The sequence below is a fragment of the Ranitomeya variabilis genome, chromosome 2, assembly GCF_051348905.1.
Source record: "Ranitomeya variabilis isolate aRanVar5 chromosome 2, aRanVar5.hap1, whole genome shotgun sequence".
NCBI classification, from domain to species: Eukaryota; Metazoa; Chordata; class Amphibia; order Anura; family Dendrobatidae; genus Ranitomeya; species Ranitomeya variabilis.
In genome coordinates, this window is record NC_135233.1 from 614,427,587 (window position 1) to 614,445,768 (window position 18,182).

An 18,182-nucleotide genomic window follows, 5' to 3' on the forward strand; every position below is an offset into this window, starting at 1 on the left:
GTTTTTACCATCCATTGCATCCGTTTTTTTTTACGGATCCGTTTTTAAAATGGGAGTCTCCCAAATGTGATTGACTACTGGAAAATAGGGAAAACTATATACTACTGTTTTTACAGCCCATCTTTGAAAGGGTTTAGATTAGTGGCAGAGATGGAAAGAGTACTTGGTAGGATTGCGAGTGTGGTAACTGATGTGATTTTTGAGACGAATCGCCTAGATATTATAGTGCGGGAGAAGGAGGAAGCAGCAGAAAGACGGAGGATGCTTCTGCAGCAACGTCGACGGAGACGACTATGGATACATCCTATAAGTGAACTGCGGATGACCCGGGGTGTCCAGTCAACTCTCTACCTGGAGTTGCGGCAGGACCCAGACAAATTTTTCAATTATGTTCGAATGAGGCAGGAGCATTTTGATTATTTGCTGGAACAAGTTGGGGATGTCATCCAAAGGCAGAACACACGGATGAGGCTTGCCATCACACTGGCGGAGCGGCTGATGGTCACACTGCGGTAAGCCTCTTTTTTTTATGTCATTGCTCATATTTAATGTCATGTAACATGCTGCAGAAAATACTGCGCTGAAACATTGTGTTGCATTGTCAGCAGCATGTTAATTTTTTTTATTTGTGGCCATTCCACTGTTTTACACCTGTTTCATGCAGTTTTTATTGTGCGTCCCGTCAGAACAAAAATTTCCACAGTGCCATTTATTGAAACTTTACCATGAAAAAAAAAAATTAAAATGTTGTTGGTCTGTGCAATTTTTTCTAACATATTTATTTGTTTTTCACAGCTTCCTTGCTACGGGTGAATCCCTGACTTCACTTCATTATCAGTTCCGGCTTGGAATTTCTACAATTTCCGGAATAGTGAAAGAGACCTGTCGGGCTATCTGGGATACTTTGCAGCAGGAGTATATACCGCAACCGACAATGGACATCTAGCTGACAAGTGCAGAACTGTTTGAGGAACTGTGCCATTTCCCAAATTGTGTTGGTGCCGTCGATGGGAAACACATCCGGATTGCTAAACCGGTAGGATCTGGCTCTGAGTACTACAACTATAAGAAATACTTTTCCATAGTACTCATGGCTATAGCAGATGCGAACTGCAAATTCCTGGCTGTGGACATACGAGCCTATGGCCGGTCCAACGACTCCCAAGTATTCAAAAACTCTCCGATGGGCCGTTGCTTGTATGGAGATACATATGATTTTCCGCCAGCCAGACCACTCCCGGGAACAAGTGGACCACCCATGCCATATGTATGTGTTGGTGATGAGGCTTTCCAGTTATCGTGACACCTACTTAAACCATATGGTAGCCGAGACTTAAACAGAACAAAACGGGTATTTAATTACCGCCTTACTCGAGCCAGACGAGTAGTCAAGTGTGCTTTTGGAATATTAACGGCAAAGTAGAGAGTTCTGCTGACTGCAATAAGACTGCACACCCAAACAGTAGACAAGGTTGTTAAGGCCTGTGTTGTGCTCCTGTTTCCGTTGATGATGAAGAATCGGAGACCACCTTGTGGGATTACCGCAGCAGCTCTGTTCGCTCCGCAGGTTCTGTTACCAGAATGAGGGACCACTTTGCGGAGTATTTTGTGTCACCTGTAGGCCGGGTTCCATGGTAAGACACCATTGTGTGACATCTTTATATCATGTTTCATGGATTTATGTTTCTGTACAAATTGTGTTTCCCAAAAAAAAAACCGGTTTCCAAAAGTGTGGTTTTCTTTGTAATAAACCCAATATGTTATACCTTTAAACGTGTGGTGTTTAAATTATTTTTACCTTTTTGTTAGTTACCATATTACCTAAATGAAGGCACAGACACAAAGAGTAGAGTTTAAATCAAAATGAATTTTATTTACCGTATTTTTCGGACTATAAGACGCACTTTTTTTTCCTCCAAATTTGGGAGGAAAGTGTGGGTGCGTCTTATAGTACGGATATAGCATGTGGGGAGGGGGGCAGCAGCGAGTGGGATCGCACTGTTATCCCACTTCAGGATGTCCCCGCTGCCCGGAATCAGCTGCTGGGGAAAGCATATGGCCCCGCTGATTAAGTGCAGTGAATATTTATTAACTGCTCCCCGCCCACCGATCAGCGGAGCGGTGAGCCGGAGCAGCAAATGAATGCTGCACTTAAGCAGGGACACACAGTTTCCCCAGCACTGATTCCGGGGAGAATCAGTGTGTCCGGGGGAGGAGGAGGCAGCAGCAGGAGCCAGGAGATCGCTGTCTACCTGCCTGTGCTGGACGCTGAGCTGTCTGGTGCACAGGGAGGACCTGTGTGATGTCAGAAGTAAGCGGGCTGGAGCATCACATGGCAGCTCAGAGCCCTCCCTCTTCTGACATCATCACAGGTCCTTCAGACTCCCACCTAGAATCTGCAGCTTCCTCTTATGTCCTGCGCTGTGGAAAGGCAACAACAACAGGGAGGGCTCTGTGTGTGCAGCCATGGGATGCTCCAGCTTTTACCTCACAACAGTGTGGCTGGCTGCCACAATTAAGAGGTCAGTCTTTGCAAAACACAATAAAGCACTCTGCCACTCCTTTGGTGAACTATAACTCCCAGCATGTCATAGGATCTACAGGACATGCTGGGAGTTATAGTTCTCCCATGGGACTTTAAAGCAGCACTCCAGTGTTATTTTGCAGTGCTGGAGTGGTACTTTCACTATAAGCCCTGTGCACCCATTCTTAGGGCTCATTTCCACATGCGAGGCACACGTCCGTATCTCGCATGTGGAAACCAAGCTGTGGAGCCGGCACTCCAGAGCGGAGCGTGCGGCCGCATAGGAACACATGGAGCTGCACAGCTCCGCTCCAAAGTGCCGGCGCCAGAGCTTGGTTTCCACATGCGAGATACGGACGTGTGCCTCGCATGTGGAAATGAGCCCTTATACTCACCCTCCAGCGTCTTCATATCGTACTTCACAGACACCACACTGGTCCCGCAGCTTCCAACATAATAACATACTATTATATATAATAACACCACACATAATAGTATGTTATTTATGTTATTAAATATTTTACCACATTTTTTTTGCTTCAAATATTTTTTTCCCTATTTTCCACCTCTAAAACCTGGGTGCGCCTTATAGTCCGGTGCGTCTTATAGTCCGAAAAATACGGTAAATTCTCTTTTTTTTTTAAAATCATTATCCTTTTTGTAAAAAATAAACTTTTTTTTTCAAATTATCATCTTTCTTTACCCCCTTTTTTTTTTTTAAACTTTTTAGAAACATTTACATTTGTACAAAACAACACATTAGAGGTCTTCAAAGTGTGGGGTGGAGATACTAGCGGAGGGGCTGGAAGGTTGGACCACGTCGATAGGTGGGGAAAGCCTACTGGGTTGGGGTGCAATGGAAGGGGGGGAAAAGCAGGAAGATGACCAGAGGGGGGTGGTGTTGGGGTAGGTGGCATACTTAATGGGGAAGGAAAGCTGGGCAAGGAAGAAAACAGTGGGGAAGACATTTGGTTTGGGTGCCGGGATGGGAATTTTCGACTGGGTTGGGAATTGGGACTGGGTTGGGAATTGGGACTGGGTTGGGTATTGGGACTGGGTTGGGTATTGGGACTGGGTTGGGTAATGGGGGGCTTGGTGTTGAAATGGGGCTTGGTGTTGAAATGGGGCTTGGGATGGGGCCTGGTGTGGAAATGGGGCCTGGGATGGGGCCTGGGGTGGAAATGGGGCCTGGGGTGGAAATGTTGTAGTGGCTGTGTGGGGGTAGTTTGGGGTTCGGACAGGACCTTAAGTAGAGCATCATGGCAGCTATTCATTACCCGCATCTGCTGCTCAAAAGAAAGCTTTTCCATGCTCCTGAGCATGGATTGAGAAAAAAAGGTTGCCTAGAGATTGACTTACATCTGAATGCAGCCTATCCAAGCGACTGCTGTGTTCACTCATGCGTGTTTGCATCATGTTGAACCCAGCAGTCACTTGCTCTCCCAAAATTTTGAAAGCTTTGGAAGGCTGCATTCAGATGTAAGAACTCAAAAGCATAGCTCCTTTCCTGACCCCTCTGTCGCTGCCGCCACGAACCTAATGGTGGTCTAGAGGTGGCAGGATCAGGGGTGGGGTAAAGGGAACGCTAACTGTTGAGCATCAGATTCAAGTAAGGAAGGCTGCAATGATGCTCCAGTGCTTGGGGCGGCGGAAGTGGATGGGACAGAGGGGTCAGACAAGGGGTCAGAGGTGTAGGGACTACCGATGTGGCCCTCGGTGGCGGATTCCTGAGAGATCGCTCCAGAGGGCGCCGAGGTAGATGCAGGCGCCCGATGGATGCAGACGGTGCTGTGAAATAGGAAAAAAAACAATTTATATATTGATAGGAAAAAGCCCTGACTGAAACCAAAAAAGTTAGACAGGTAAACATGGTGATTTATTCAATCGGTTGTTGAATACTTATGTTCTACTCAGCATAGTTTCCCTGAGGAAGGACAGGGCCGTGCCATATTTGTAACGGGTCCTTCTCCTTCCTGCTGAGCCACTCGGGGCCTGCATCTCCAGGTTAAACTCCCTCTTGAAGCGATCCCTGAGTGACCGCCACCGCATCCTAAGCTTTACACCTGTGAAGACAAGAATGGAAAAAAAAAAAAAAAATTGTTAATTACAATACATTACATTCAGCTCAAAACATCACTGAAAAGTGAATACTTACATTCTTTACTCTGCTGCTTTGGATGAAGGTCCTCCCACCTCGGCAATACGTTCTGGCAGACTTCCTCCCAGAGCCGACGGGTCACATGGGTATCAGCATGCCTGCGGTCAGCCATGTTCCACAGCGGCTCCCGCTCGCAAACCTCCTCAATGAGGCGGTCCACATCAACGCCTTCATATCTGCGTCGGGAGCACGCTGTGAAGACTGTGAAAATAAAGAAAAAAAAAAAAAATGAGTACACTGAAACACAAAACTACCAAGAGAAGAAAAAAAAAAATTACAACTCACTGCTGGCCGACCGCAGCGATGATTACGCAGACTCTGGGAGCGGCTGGGAGGACCTTCACGGTGTTGTTGAGAATGTGCAGCAGCAGGAGACTGAAAAAAAAAAAGGAAAATAATAATCTTAACCCCTTCACCCCCAAGGGTGGTTTGCACGTTAATGACAGGGCCAATTTTTACAATTCTGACCACTGTCCCTTTATGAGGTTATAACTCTGGAATGCTTCAACGGATCTTGGCGATTCTGACATTTTCTCGTGACATATTGTACTTCATGATAGTGGTAAAATTTCTTCGATATAACTTGCGTTTATTTGTGAAAAAAACGGATATTTGGCGAAAATTTTGAAAATTTCGCAATTTTCCAACTTTGAATTTTTATGCCCTTAAATCACAGACATATGTCACGCAAAATACTTAATAAGTAACATTTCCCACATGTCTACTTTACATCAGCACAATTTTGGAACCAAATTTTTTTTTGTTGGGGAGTTACAAGGGTTAAAAGTTGACCAGAAATTTCTAATTTTTACAACACCATTTTTTTTTAGGGACCACATCTCATTTGAAGTCATTTTGAGGGGTCTATATGACAGAAAATACCCAAGTGTGACACCATTCTAACTGCACCCCTCAAGGTGCTCAAAACCACATTCAAGAAATTTATTAACCCTTCAGGTGTTTCACAGGAATTTTTGGAATGTTTAAATAAAAATGAACATTTTAACTTTTTTTCACACAATTTATTTCAGCTCCAATTTGTTTTATTTTATCAAGGGTAACAGGAGAAAATGGACCCCAAAAGTTGTTGTACAATTTGTCCTGAGTACACTGATACCCCATATGTGGGGGTAAACCACTGTTTGGGCGCATGGCAGAGCTCGGAAGGAAAGGAGCGCCATTTGACTTTTCAATGCAAAATTGACTGGAATTGACATGGGACGCCATGTTGCATTTGGAGAGCCCCTGATGTGCCTAAACATTGAAACCCCCCACAAGTGACACCATTTTGGAAAGTAGACCCCCTAAGGAACTTATTTAGATGTGTGGTGAGCACTTTGACCCAACAAGTGCTTCACAGAAGTTTATAATGCAGAGCCGTAAAAATAAAAAATCATATTTTTTCACAAAAATGATCTTTTCACCCCCATTTATTTATTTTCCCAAGGGTAAGAAAAGAAATTAGACCACAAAAGTTGTTGTGCAATTTGTCCTGAGTAGGACGATACCCCATATGTGGGGGTAAACCACTGTTTGAGCGCATAGCAGAGCTCGGAAGGGAAGGAGCGCTATTTTACTTTTCAATGCAAAATTGAATGGAATTAAGATGGGACGCCATGTTGCGTTTGGAGAGCCCCTGATGTGCCTAAACATTAAAACCCCCCACAAGTGACACCATTTTGGAAAGTAGACCCCCTAAGGAACTTATCTAGATGTGTTTTGAGAGCTTTGAACCCCCAAGTGTTTCACTACAGTTTATAACGCAGAGCCGTGAAAATAAAAATTCCTCTTTTTTTTTCACAGAAATTATATTTTAGCCCCCAGCTTTGTATTTTTGCAAGGGTAACAAAATAAACTGGATCCCAAAAGTTGTTGTCCAATTTGTCCTGAGTACGCTGATACCCCATATGTGGGGGGGAACCACTGTTTGGGCGCATGACAGAGCTCGGAAGGGAAGGAGCGCCATTTGGAATGCAGACTTAAATGGATTGGTCTGCAGGCGTCACGTTGCATTTGCAGAGCCCCTGATGTACCCAAACAGTAGAAACCCCCCACAAGTGACCCCAAATTGGAAACTAGACCTCCCAAGGAACTTATCTAGATGTGTTGTGAGAACTTTGAACCCCCAAGTGTTTCACTACAGTTTATAACGCAGAGCCGTGAAAATAAAAATTCCTCTTTTTTTTCACAGAAATTATATTTTAGCCCCCAGCTTTGTATTTTTACAAGGGTAGCACAATAAACTGGATCCCAAAAGATGTTGTCCAATTTGTCCTGAGTACGCCGATACCCCATATGTTGGGGTAAACCCCTGTTTGGGCACACCGGAGAGCTGTGAAGGGAAGGAGCACTGTTTTACTTTTTCAACGCAGAATTGTCTGGAATTGAGATCAGACGCCATGTCGCGTTTGGGGAGCCCCTGATGTGCCTAAACAGTGGAAACCCCCCAATTATAACTGAAACCCTAATCCAAACACACCCCTTACCCTAATCCCAACGGTAACCCTAACCACACCCCTAACCCTGACACACCCCTAACCCTAATCCCAACCCTATTCCCAACCGTAAATGTAATCCAAACCCTAACTTGAGCCCCAACCCTAACTGTAGCCTTAACCCTAGCCCCAACCCTAGCCCCAACCCTAGCAATAACCCTAGCCCTAACCCTAGCCCTAATCCTAGCCCTAACCCTAGCCCTAACCCTAACCCTAGCAATAACCCTAGCCCTAACCCTAATGGGAAAATTTAAATAAATACATTTTTTTTAATTTTTTTATTTTTCCCTAACTAAGGGGGTGATGAAGGGGGTTTGATTTACTTTTATAGCGGGTTATTTCGCGGATTTTTATGATTGGCAGCCGTCACACACTGAAAGACGCTTTTTATAGCAAAAAATATTTTTTGCATTACCACATTTTGAGAGCTATAATTTTTCCATATTTGAGTCCACAGAGTCATGTGAGGTCTTGTTTTTTGCGGGACGAGTTGACGTTTTTATTGGTAACATTTTCGGGCACATGACATTTTTTGATCGCTTTTTATTCCGATTTTTGTGAGGCAGAATGATCAAAAACCAGCTATTCATGAATTTCTTTTGGGGGAGGCGTTTATACCGTTCCGCGTTTGGTAAAATTGATAAAGCAGTTTTATTCTTCGGGTCAGTACGATTACAGCGATACCTCATATCATTTTTTTATGTTTTGGCGCTTTTATACGATAAAAGCTATTTTATAGAAAAAATTATTATTTTGGTATCGCTTTATCCTCAGGACTATAACTTTTTTATTTTTTTGCTGATGATGCTGTATGGCGGCTCGTTTTTTGTGGGACAAGATGACGTTTTCAGCGGTACCATGGTTATTTATATCTGTCTTTTTGATCGCGTGTTATTCCACTTTTTGTTCGGCGGTATGGTAATAAAGCGTTGTTTTTTGCCTCGTTTTTTTTTTTTTTTTTTCCTTACGGTGTTTACTGAAGGGGTTAACTAGTGGGGCAGTTTTATAGGTTGGGTCGTTACGGACGCGGCGATACTAAATATGTGTACTTTTATTGTTTGTTTTTTTTTTATTTAGATAAAGAAATGTATTTATGGGAATAATATATATTTTTTTCTTTATTTAGGAATTTATTTATTTATTTATTTTTTTTTACACACGTGGAAACATTTTTTTTTACTTTTTTACTTTGACCCAGGGGGGGACATTACAGATCGGTGATCTGACAGTGTGCACAGCACAGATCACCGATCTCACTTAGAGTGCAGCAGGCATACCAGCGCCTGCTCTGAGCAGGCACTCGGTAAGCCACCTCCCTCCCTGCAGGACCCGGATGCCGCGGCCATCTTGGATCCGGGACCTGCGGCGAGGAGGAAGGTAGGAGACCCTCGGAGCAACGCGATCACATCGCGTTGCTGCGGGGGTCTCAGGGAAGCCCGCAGGGAGCCCCCTCCCTGCGCGATGCTTCCCTATACCGCCGGTACACCGCGATCATGTTTGATCGCGGTGTGCCGGGGGTTAATGTGCCGGGGGCGGTCCGTGACTGCTCCTGGCACATAGTGCCAGATGTCAGCTGCGATATGCAGCTGACACCCGGCCGCGATCGTCCGCGCTCCCCCCGTGAGCGCGTATGACGTACTATCCCGTCGGTGGTCATACGGGCCCACCCCACCTCGACGGGATAGTACGTCAGATGTCAGAAAGGGGTTAATGTAGGCATGTGTTTTATGTGTTCAGTGATGTATGAAGATCTGTTTTGTGTTGGGTGCAGTGTGATGTGTGAAGCAACTGTTTCGCCACAACTTACACTCGGTCCCTCCGCTACTTGCATCTCTCCACCCGTCTCGTCCCCTTCTGATAGGTCCTCATCTGATTCAGCTTCCTGTTTAAACATAATTAATGCATGTAGTGATTAACAAAAATGTAAAGTATAAAAACAAAACCATTTTAAAATTTTTGTTAACTTACCGATACACGCTGTTGCTCTGGAGGATGGCTGTCAGAAGAGGACATTGTGGCTGTGGTCCCTGGTGGTGGTCCCTGGTGGCTCTGTAAGTAAAAAGACATTTGCAATCTGCTATACGCATTGAATTGGCAGATTTAGGGTCTTCAAAACTTAATTAAGGAACAATTCCGGATGTGTGCACGTCTGGGTGTTTCCTGTGGGATGGCAGAGGTGGCTGTGGTGTCTGGGTGGTCCCTGTGGGATGGCAGAGGTGGCTGTGGTGTCTGGGTGGTCCCTGTGGGATGGCAGAGGTGGCTGTGGTCCCTGGTGGATCTGTAAGTAAAAAGACACTTGCAATCTGCTATACACATTGAATTCGCAGATTTAGGGTCTTCAAAACTTACTTAAGGAACAATTCCGGATGTGTGCACGTCTGGGTGGTCCCTGTGGGATGGCTTTGGTACCTGGTGGATCTGTAGGTATAAAGAATTTATAGTTAGACCACCCCCCGAACTAGGTAATGTTTAACGATAACCACCCTGCTAAAATGATGTGAGCAATGTTCATGCAGGCGAACACCCAAAAACAAATACACCCGATGCACCTAACCATTTCCACGCACAAAAAAAAAAAAAAAATTAAAAATGAAATGTAAACCCACCATGTTAAAAGATATTTACCACATATTTGATTTTCAAATATCCCTTGAAAAATTCCCCTCCCAAAAAAAAACTTTAAAATATTACCTTTATTTTAAATACAAGTACATCAACTGGGAATGGTTTCAACAGTAATAAAAAAAAAAAACAACAATTTTAAATAGAAAAAAAAAAACACGCTCACACATTGAAACCACATGCTGCACAGACCACTATACTTGATAAATACATCAGATTTAAAAAAAAAAAACAATTTTAACCCCTTCGTGCCATGCGCCGTACTAGTACGGCGCTGCCGGCACTGCATTAGTGCCAGCCGCAGTACTAGTACGGCGCATCGATCACCGCGGTCTCGCGCTGAGCGCCGCGGTGATCGGGTGCGGGTGTCAGCTGTATATGACAGCTGACACCCCGCAGCAATGCCCACGATCGGCGCTGTTGCCGATCGCGGGCATTTAACCCCTCTGATGCCGCTGTCAATAGTGACAGCGGCATAGAGGGGGATCGCGCAGGGATGGGGGCTCCCTGCGCTCTCCCACCGGAGCAGCGCGATGAGATCGCGCTGCTCCGGTGACCTGGAAGGAGTCCCCGGAGCCAAGATGGCCGCGGGACTCCTTCCGGGTCATGAGATGACCCTGCTTGCCGGCGTCTGCTGAGAATTCCTCATAGCAGGCGCCGGCAAGCCTCTGCAATGTGTCTGTCACATCGGTGATCTGACAGAGTGCTGTGCACACTGTCAGATCACCGATCTGTGATGTCCCCCCCCTGGGACAAAGTAAAAAAAAAAAATTTTCCACATGTGTAAAAGAAAAAAAAAAAAAAAAAAAAAATTCCTAAATAAAGAAAAGAAAAAAAAATATTCCCATAAATACATTTCTTTATCTAAATAAAAAAAAAAATCACACAATAAAAGTACACACATTTAGTATCGCCGCGTCCGTAACGACCCCACCTATAAAACTATATCACTAGTTAACCCCTTCAGTGAACACCGTAAAAAAACAAACAAAAAAAACGAGGCAAAAAACAACGCTTTATTCTCATACCGCCAAACAAAAAGTGGAATAACACGCGATCAAAAAGACGGATATAAATAACCATGGTACCGCTGAAAACGTCATCTTGTCCCGCAAAAAAAAAGCCACCATACAGCATCATCAGCAGAAAAATAAAAAAGTTATAGTCCTCAGAATAAAGCGATGCAAAAACAATTATTTTTTTATATAAAATAGTTTTTATTGTGTAAAAGCGCCAAAACATAAACAAATTACATAAATGAGGTATTGCTGTAATCGTACTGACCCGAAGAATAAAACTGCTTTATCCTTTTTACCAAACGCGGAACGGTATAAACGCCTCCCCTAAAAGAATTTCAGGAATTGCTGGTTTTTGTTCATTCCGCCTCCCAAAAATCGGAGTAAAAAGCGATCAAAAAATGTCATGTACCCGAAAATGGTACCAGTAAAAACGTCAACTCGTCCTGCAAAAAACAAGATCTCACATGACTGTGGACCAAAATATGGAAAAATTATAGCTCTCAAAATGTGGTGATGCAAAAACTATTTTTTGCAATAAAAAGCGTCTTTTAGTGTGTGATGGCTGCCAACCATAAAAATCCGCCCAAAAACGCTATAAAAGTAAATCAAATCCCCATTCATCACCCCCTTAGTTAGGGAAAAATAATAAAATTTTAAAAAATATATTTATTTCCATTTTCCCGTTAGGCTACTTTCACACTAGCGTCGGTACGGGGCCGTCGCGCTGCGTCGGCCCGACATACCGACGCATACTGTGCAAGCGCCGCACAACGGGGGCAGCGGATGCTGTTTTTCCACGCATCCGCTGCCCCATTGTGAGGTGCGGGGAGGTGGGGGCAGAGTTCCAGCCGCGCATGCGCGGTCGGAAATGGTGGACCGTCGGCACAAAAAAAAGTTACATGTAACGTTTTTTGCTGCCGGCGGTCCGCCACAACACGACGCAACCGTCGCACGACGCTTGTGACGTGTGTCAATACATCGCTAATGTTAGTCTATGGGGAAAAAACGCATCCTGCAGATGACTTTGCAGGATGCGTTTTTTCGCCAAAACGACGCATTGCGACGTATGCAAAAAAACGCTAGTGTGAAAGTAGCGCTAGGGTTAGGACTAGGGTTAGGGTTGGGGTTAGGGTTTCAGTTAGAATTGGGGAGTTTTCACTGTTTAGGCACATCAGGGGCTCTCCAAACGCGACATGGCGTCCGATCTCAACGCGTTTGTTTGCGTTAAGAACGCATGTGTTTTTATAGAAAAAAACCAGAACACACACTGAAAAGTCACCCACCACCATCAAGGTGATAAAGGGATCCTAACCCTACCCCTAAACTCACCCCTAACCATTTAATGAACATTTTCTGACAGTCATAGTGCCACGTATTTCAGTGCCACGTATTTCAGTGCCACGTATTTCAGTGCCACGTCTTTCAGTGCCACGTCTTTCAGTTCCACGATATTTCAGTGCCACGATATTTCAATGCCACGTATTTAAGTGCCACGATATTTCAGTGAAATACGTGGCACTGAAATATCGTGGCATTTACGTGAAATACGTGGCACTTATATACGTGGCACTTATATACGTGGCACTTATATACGTGGCACTTATTTACGTGGCACTTATTTACGTGGCACTTATTTACGTGGCACTTATATACGTGGCCACTGAAATATCGTGGCCACTGAAATATCGTGGCCACTGAAATATCGTGGCCACTGAAATATCGTGGCCACTGAAATATCGTGGCCACTGAAATATCGTGGCCACTGAAATATCGTGGCACTTATATACGTGGCACTTATATACGTGGCACTTATATACGTGGCACTTATATACGTGGCACTTATATACGTGGCACTTATATACGTGGCACTGAAATATCGTGCCACTTATATACGTATATACGTATATAAACGTATTTCAGTGCCACGTATTTCAGTGCCACGTATTTCAGGTTAGGGGTAGGGTTAGGTTTTTTTTGTTTTTTCTTGTTTTCTTGTGTTTTTCTATAAAAACGCATGCGTCTAAAAAACGCATGCGTTTTACCGCGTTTACATGCGTTTTTTCACACATGCGTTTTTTTAAATAACGCATGCAGATAAAAACGCAAGTGTGAAACCAGCCTTACCCTTGGGAAAATAAAAACATGGGGGCTAAAATATAATTTTCTGTAGTGAAGCACTTGGGGGTTCAAAGTTCTCACAACACATCTAGATAAACTCCGTGGGGGGTCTAGTTTCCAATATGGGGTCACTTGTGGGGGGTTTCTACTGTTTAGGTACATCAGGGGCTCTGCAAATGCAACATGACACCTGCAGACCAATCCATCTTAAGTCTGCATTTCAAACGGCGCTCCTTCCCTTCCGAGCTCTGCCGTGCGCACAAACAGTGGTTCCCCCCAATGTATGGGGTATCAGCGTACTCAGGACAAATTGGACAATAACTTTTGTGGTCCAATTTCTCCTGTTACCCTTGGGGAAAAAAAATTGCGGGCTAAAACATCATTTTGTGGAAAGAAAAAATGATTTTTTAATTTTCACAGCGCTACATTCTAAACTTTAGTGAAACAACTGGGGGTTAAAAGTGCTCACCACACATCTAAATAAGTTCCTTAGGGGGTCTTCTTTCCAAAATGGTGTCACTTGTGGGGGTTTCCACTGTTTAGGCACGTCAGGGGCTCTCCAAACACGACATGGGTTCCGATCTCAATTCCAGCCAATTTTGCATTGAAAAGTCAAATGGCGCTCCTTCCCTTCCGAGCTCTGCCATGCGCCCAAACAGTGGTTTATCCCCATATATGAAGTATCAGCGTACTCAGGACAAATTGCACAACAACTTTTGGGGTCCAATTTATCCTGCTACCCTTGGGAAAATAAAAAATTTGGGGCAAAAAGATCATTTTTTGTGAAAATTAATATTAATTTTTTTTACGGCTCTACATTATAAACTTCTGTGAAGCACTTGGAGGTTCAAAATGCTCACCACACATCTAGATTAGTTCCTTAGAGGGTCTACTTTCCAAAATGGTGTCACTTGTGGGGGTTTCCACTGTTTAGGCACGTCAGGGGCTCTCCAAACACGACATGGGTTCCGATCTCAATTCCAGACAATTTTGCATTGAAAAGTCAAATGGCGCTCCTTCCCTTCCGAGCTCTGCCATGTGCCCAATCAATGGTTTACCCCAACATGTGGGGTATCGGCGTACTCAGGACAAATTGTACAACAACTTTTTTGGTCCAATTTCTCCTGTTACCCTTGGTAAAATAAAACAAATTGGATCTGAAGTAAAAATTTTGTGAAAAAAAAGTTAAATGTTCAATTTTTTTTAAACATTCCAAAAATTCCTGTGAAGCACCTGAAGGGTTAATAAACTTTTTGAAAGTGGTTTTGAGTACCTTGAGGGGTGCAGTTTTTAGAATGGTGTCACTTTTGGGCATTTTCTGTCATATAGACCCCTCAAAGTCAGTTCAAGTGTGAGGTGGTCCGTAAAAAAAATGGTTTTGCAAATTTTGTTGCAAAAATGAGAAATCGCTGGTCAACTTTTAACCCTTAACTCCCTAACAAAAAAAAATTATGTTTCCAAAATTTTGCTGATGTAAAGCAGACATGTGGGAAATGTTGTTTATTGACTATATTATGTGATATAACTCTCTAATTTAAGGGCATAAAAACGAAAAATTTTAAAATTGCTAAATTTTCATAATTTTCGACAAACTTCTGTTTTTTTCACAAATAAATGCAAGTCATATCAAAGAAGTTTTACCACTATCATAAAGTACAATATGTCACGAGAAAACAATCTCAGAATCACCAGGATCCATTGAAGCGTTTCAGAGTTATGACCTCATAAAGTGACAGTGGTCAGAATTGTAAAAATTGGCCGTGTCACTTAGGTGAAAACAGGCTTTGGGGTGAAGGGGTTAAAGAGAAAAAAAAAAACACGCAAAACACACGCTCACACATTGAAACCACATGCTGCACAGACCACTATACTTGGTAAATACATCAGATTTAAAAAAAACAAAACAATTTTAAAGAGAAAAAAAAAACACGCAAGACACACGCTCACACATTGAAACTACATGCTGCACAGACCACTATACTTGGTAAATACATCAGAAAAAGGGAATTAACCAAAAGGCATGGACGCATGCACATGCAATCACCAAGACGCACACAAACATGCCTGAAAGCACACAGGTGCATGCACACGCACAAAAGCACACAGGCGCAGGCATAACACAAGCATAACACAGGAACAGGCATAACATTGGCGCAGGCATAAGGTGCAGGCAGGTGAAGGCATACATACAAAAGCACACAGCCGTACGCAAATACACAGATGCACACACAAAAGCACAGAGGCTTTATGCAAACACACACAGATGCACGAAAGCACACAGGCGGACCCAAACACAAGACGCATACAGACACGCACACATACACACGTAAAAAAGGCACAAATCACACCGTCTGGGATGCTGGCAGGCCTCCGGCTGGAGCTGGCTGTCTTCACAATGGCAGGCCTCAGGGTGGATCTGGACTCTGGCAGGATACTGGCTGTTGCAGGACGATGGCAGGCCTCTGGCTATATTCAGGTTTTTAGCTCTTACTGTAGTCAGTACGTCATACAGACACAAATGCACACGCACACACAGACATGCACACAGACGCACACAAAAATGGCATTACTCACGCTGGCTCTATGGTGGCTGGAGTCTGGGTGTGCCAGGAGTCTTGCTGGCAGGCTGGAGTCTTGCTGGCAGGCTGGAGTCTTGCTGGCAGGCTGGAGTCTTGCTGGCAGGCTGGAGTCTTGCTGGCAGGCTGGAGTCTTGCTGGCAGGCTGGAGTCTTGCTGGCAGGCTGGAGTCTTGCTGGCAGGCTGGAGTCTTGCTGGCAAGCTTCTTCCATGTAGGCTTCTTGCTGGCACAATTGGGGTTGAAGGCCCAGGCCAGGTTTATATAGATTTGGGGGTGTCTGGTGAATTTGCTGCAAAATCCTGAATCTGAGCATGCTCAGTGTAAAAAAATGTATTGCAGCGCTCCATTGCTTCGTACGACGTGTCTCGACGGATCCTGCGTCCATAGGCTTCCATTGTAGCCAACGACGCATGCCGCAGGATGCGTCGCGACACGTTTTTTAGGCGGAGACAAAAAAGTTACAATCTACGTTTTTTCCAGGCGACGTGTCGCTAAATTTCGACGCATCCGCCGTACGACGTACACGACTAATGACAATCCGTCGCAATGCGTCGCCAATACAAGTCTCTGGGAAAAAACGCATCCTGCGGGACATTTTGCAGGATGCGTTTTTTCCACAAAAGATGCATTTCGACGTCTGCAGAAAAACGCTAGTGTGAAAGTAGCCTAACAGGTCTCACAACCTGAACTTGCAGCCTCATAGACAGGGGGCGCCCCAGGATCAATGGAAATGGGCCTACTGAGAATCCTCAGGGAGGGGCCCCAACAGGATCAGTGGGGGTGGGTCTACAGATAAAAAGTAGGGAGGCCCACCCAGCTCTTAGGGAGTTGCTCTAACGATAACAAGAAGGGAGGTGGGCCACAGGATCAGTGGGGATGGGCCTACTGAGAATCATCAGGGAGAAACGCACCAGGATCACTGGGGGTGGATGTATAAGGAAAAAGGAGGGAGGTCCACCCAGGTCAGTGGGAGTGGATCTACAGAAAATAAGAAGGGGGGAGCGCATCAGGATTAATGGCGGAAGACATGCCAAGAATCATGAGGGAGAGGCGCCCCAGGATCAGTGGAGATGGGCCTACTGAGAATCATCAGGGATGGGCCCACCAGGATCCCGTGGGTAGGCCTGCAAAGAAAGGAGGGATGCTTACCCAGATCAGTAGGAGTGGGTCTATTAAAGAATGGAGGAGCCCTCCAGGATCAGTGGAGATTGGCCTACTGATAATCATCAGGGAGGGGCTCACCAGGATTAGTCAGGATGGGCCTAATGAAAGTCAAAAGGGAGGGGCTCACCGGGATCATTGGTGATGGGTCTATGGAGATCAAGGAGGGAGGGGCTCAACAGGATTAATTGGAGAAGACATACCAAGAACCACAAGGAAGGTCCTCACCAGTATCAGGAGGGTGGGTTTGCCTAGTACAGGGAGGGTGAGCCTATGAGGAACAGTGAAGGAAGGGCGCACAAGTGGGGTTTGGCCTCCTGAGAATAGTGAGGAAGGGGCCCACCGCAGGTCCTGGATGCCTACATCATTTCTTAGTGTGTTTTTACCGTACAAGATTTGGAAATAATGACAAATGTCTGAGGCTCTAGGCGCGTCACTTCCTACAATGCACATCTGTGCCAGAGACTGAACAAGCAGGAAATAGTGAAGGTCTTTAATCTGCAGATTTGTGAATGCAGCTCTGAAGTTTAGGATCAGCACTGATGAGAAATGAATCCACGGTTTGTGCCATAAATGTGCGATAGGTGGAGATCCCACCCCAGTGATGCTCAGCCGATAATGTTGGAGGAGTCAGCTGCGCAGCCGCGGACCCCGCAGGACCTCGTACCCTCCATGCTGGGCCTGTATTGGATGGTGATTCTGGATCTAGTCGCTCTTTACCTCTCGGGCTGATCTCACCTTAGTGATGATTTTCATGGCTCCCTGTCCGTTCTTACATCCACCGTGACTGTGACGCGTCGTCGCTCTCGCCGTGGGATTGCAGATATTGATCCGGCCACTTCATGGCTCTCGGCGGCTTCAGCATCCATAAGTTCTGATCTGGCGTTTCTCCCGCTGCTGACAATCGTGCAGCATCGTTAGGAGCGTTCAGCCGCTGGCACCCTCATCTGTCACATTACGATAATGCGTTACGTGATTCTGTAGACAGTGGTGGCGCTGTTTTTGGAAGAAGCAGACTTGTTTTGGGGAATACCTTATTCCTTATCCATAAAACAGTGGATAGCTTACTGATGGCTGGGGGTCCGACCGCTGGTCCCCCAGAACGTGCGTTAATTAAATACCGCCTAGTCGCCTCCTGTTCTCTAATATCCGCTTCATATTCGTTATCACTTTTATACATTTTTTGAGCTTTATCTCAATCCCTTTATTTCGTTCCCTCTGTTTCACGTCAGATGGTTGCTACTTGGAAAGGCTGTAATTTTCAGCTTGTTTTTTCATTTACCCTAAACGCAGCCCCTCTTTACAGATGGGTGCGGACCCCGCCTGACCGCCATTACACTGCTGCCACTGATTTATACATAGTAATCGGGGAGTCATTACACTTGTGTTCAGCACTTTCACTATAATCCACAAGAAAGCGACGTTCTGCGACTGCCTGGCAATTACCGCCTTTAACACCAGTGCCTTTGTATTAGCATATTACGGCTGATGCCTCCATTGTGCGGAGC

At 45.0% G+C, this 18,182-nt stretch overlaps 2 protein-coding genes across 8 annotated transcripts in view; one reads left to right on the forward strand and one right to left on the reverse strand.

Moving 5' to 3' along the window:
* The window catches only part of PHKB (phosphorylase kinase regulatory subunit beta), a 168,673-nt gene that overhangs the window by 34,440 nt on the left and 116,051 nt on the right, over positions 1 to 18,182 (forward strand). The gene's annotated exons all lie outside the window — the stretch shown is intronic.
* LOC143807320 (uncharacterized) lies at positions 3,988 to 9,210 on the reverse strand. Its single transcript, XM_077288737.1, has 5 exons — positions 9,146 to 9,210; positions 8,985 to 9,059; positions 4,968 to 5,057; positions 4,680 to 4,883; positions 3,988 to 4,587 (listed from the first exon to the last, which is right to left on the reverse strand). Exons 1-4 carry the CDS (start codon positions 9,188 to 9,190, stop codon positions 4,761 to 4,763), a joined length of 333 nt encoding a protein of 110 aa, XP_077144852.1. The 5' UTR covers positions 9,191 to 9,210; the 3' UTR covers positions 3,988 to 4,587; positions 4,680 to 4,760.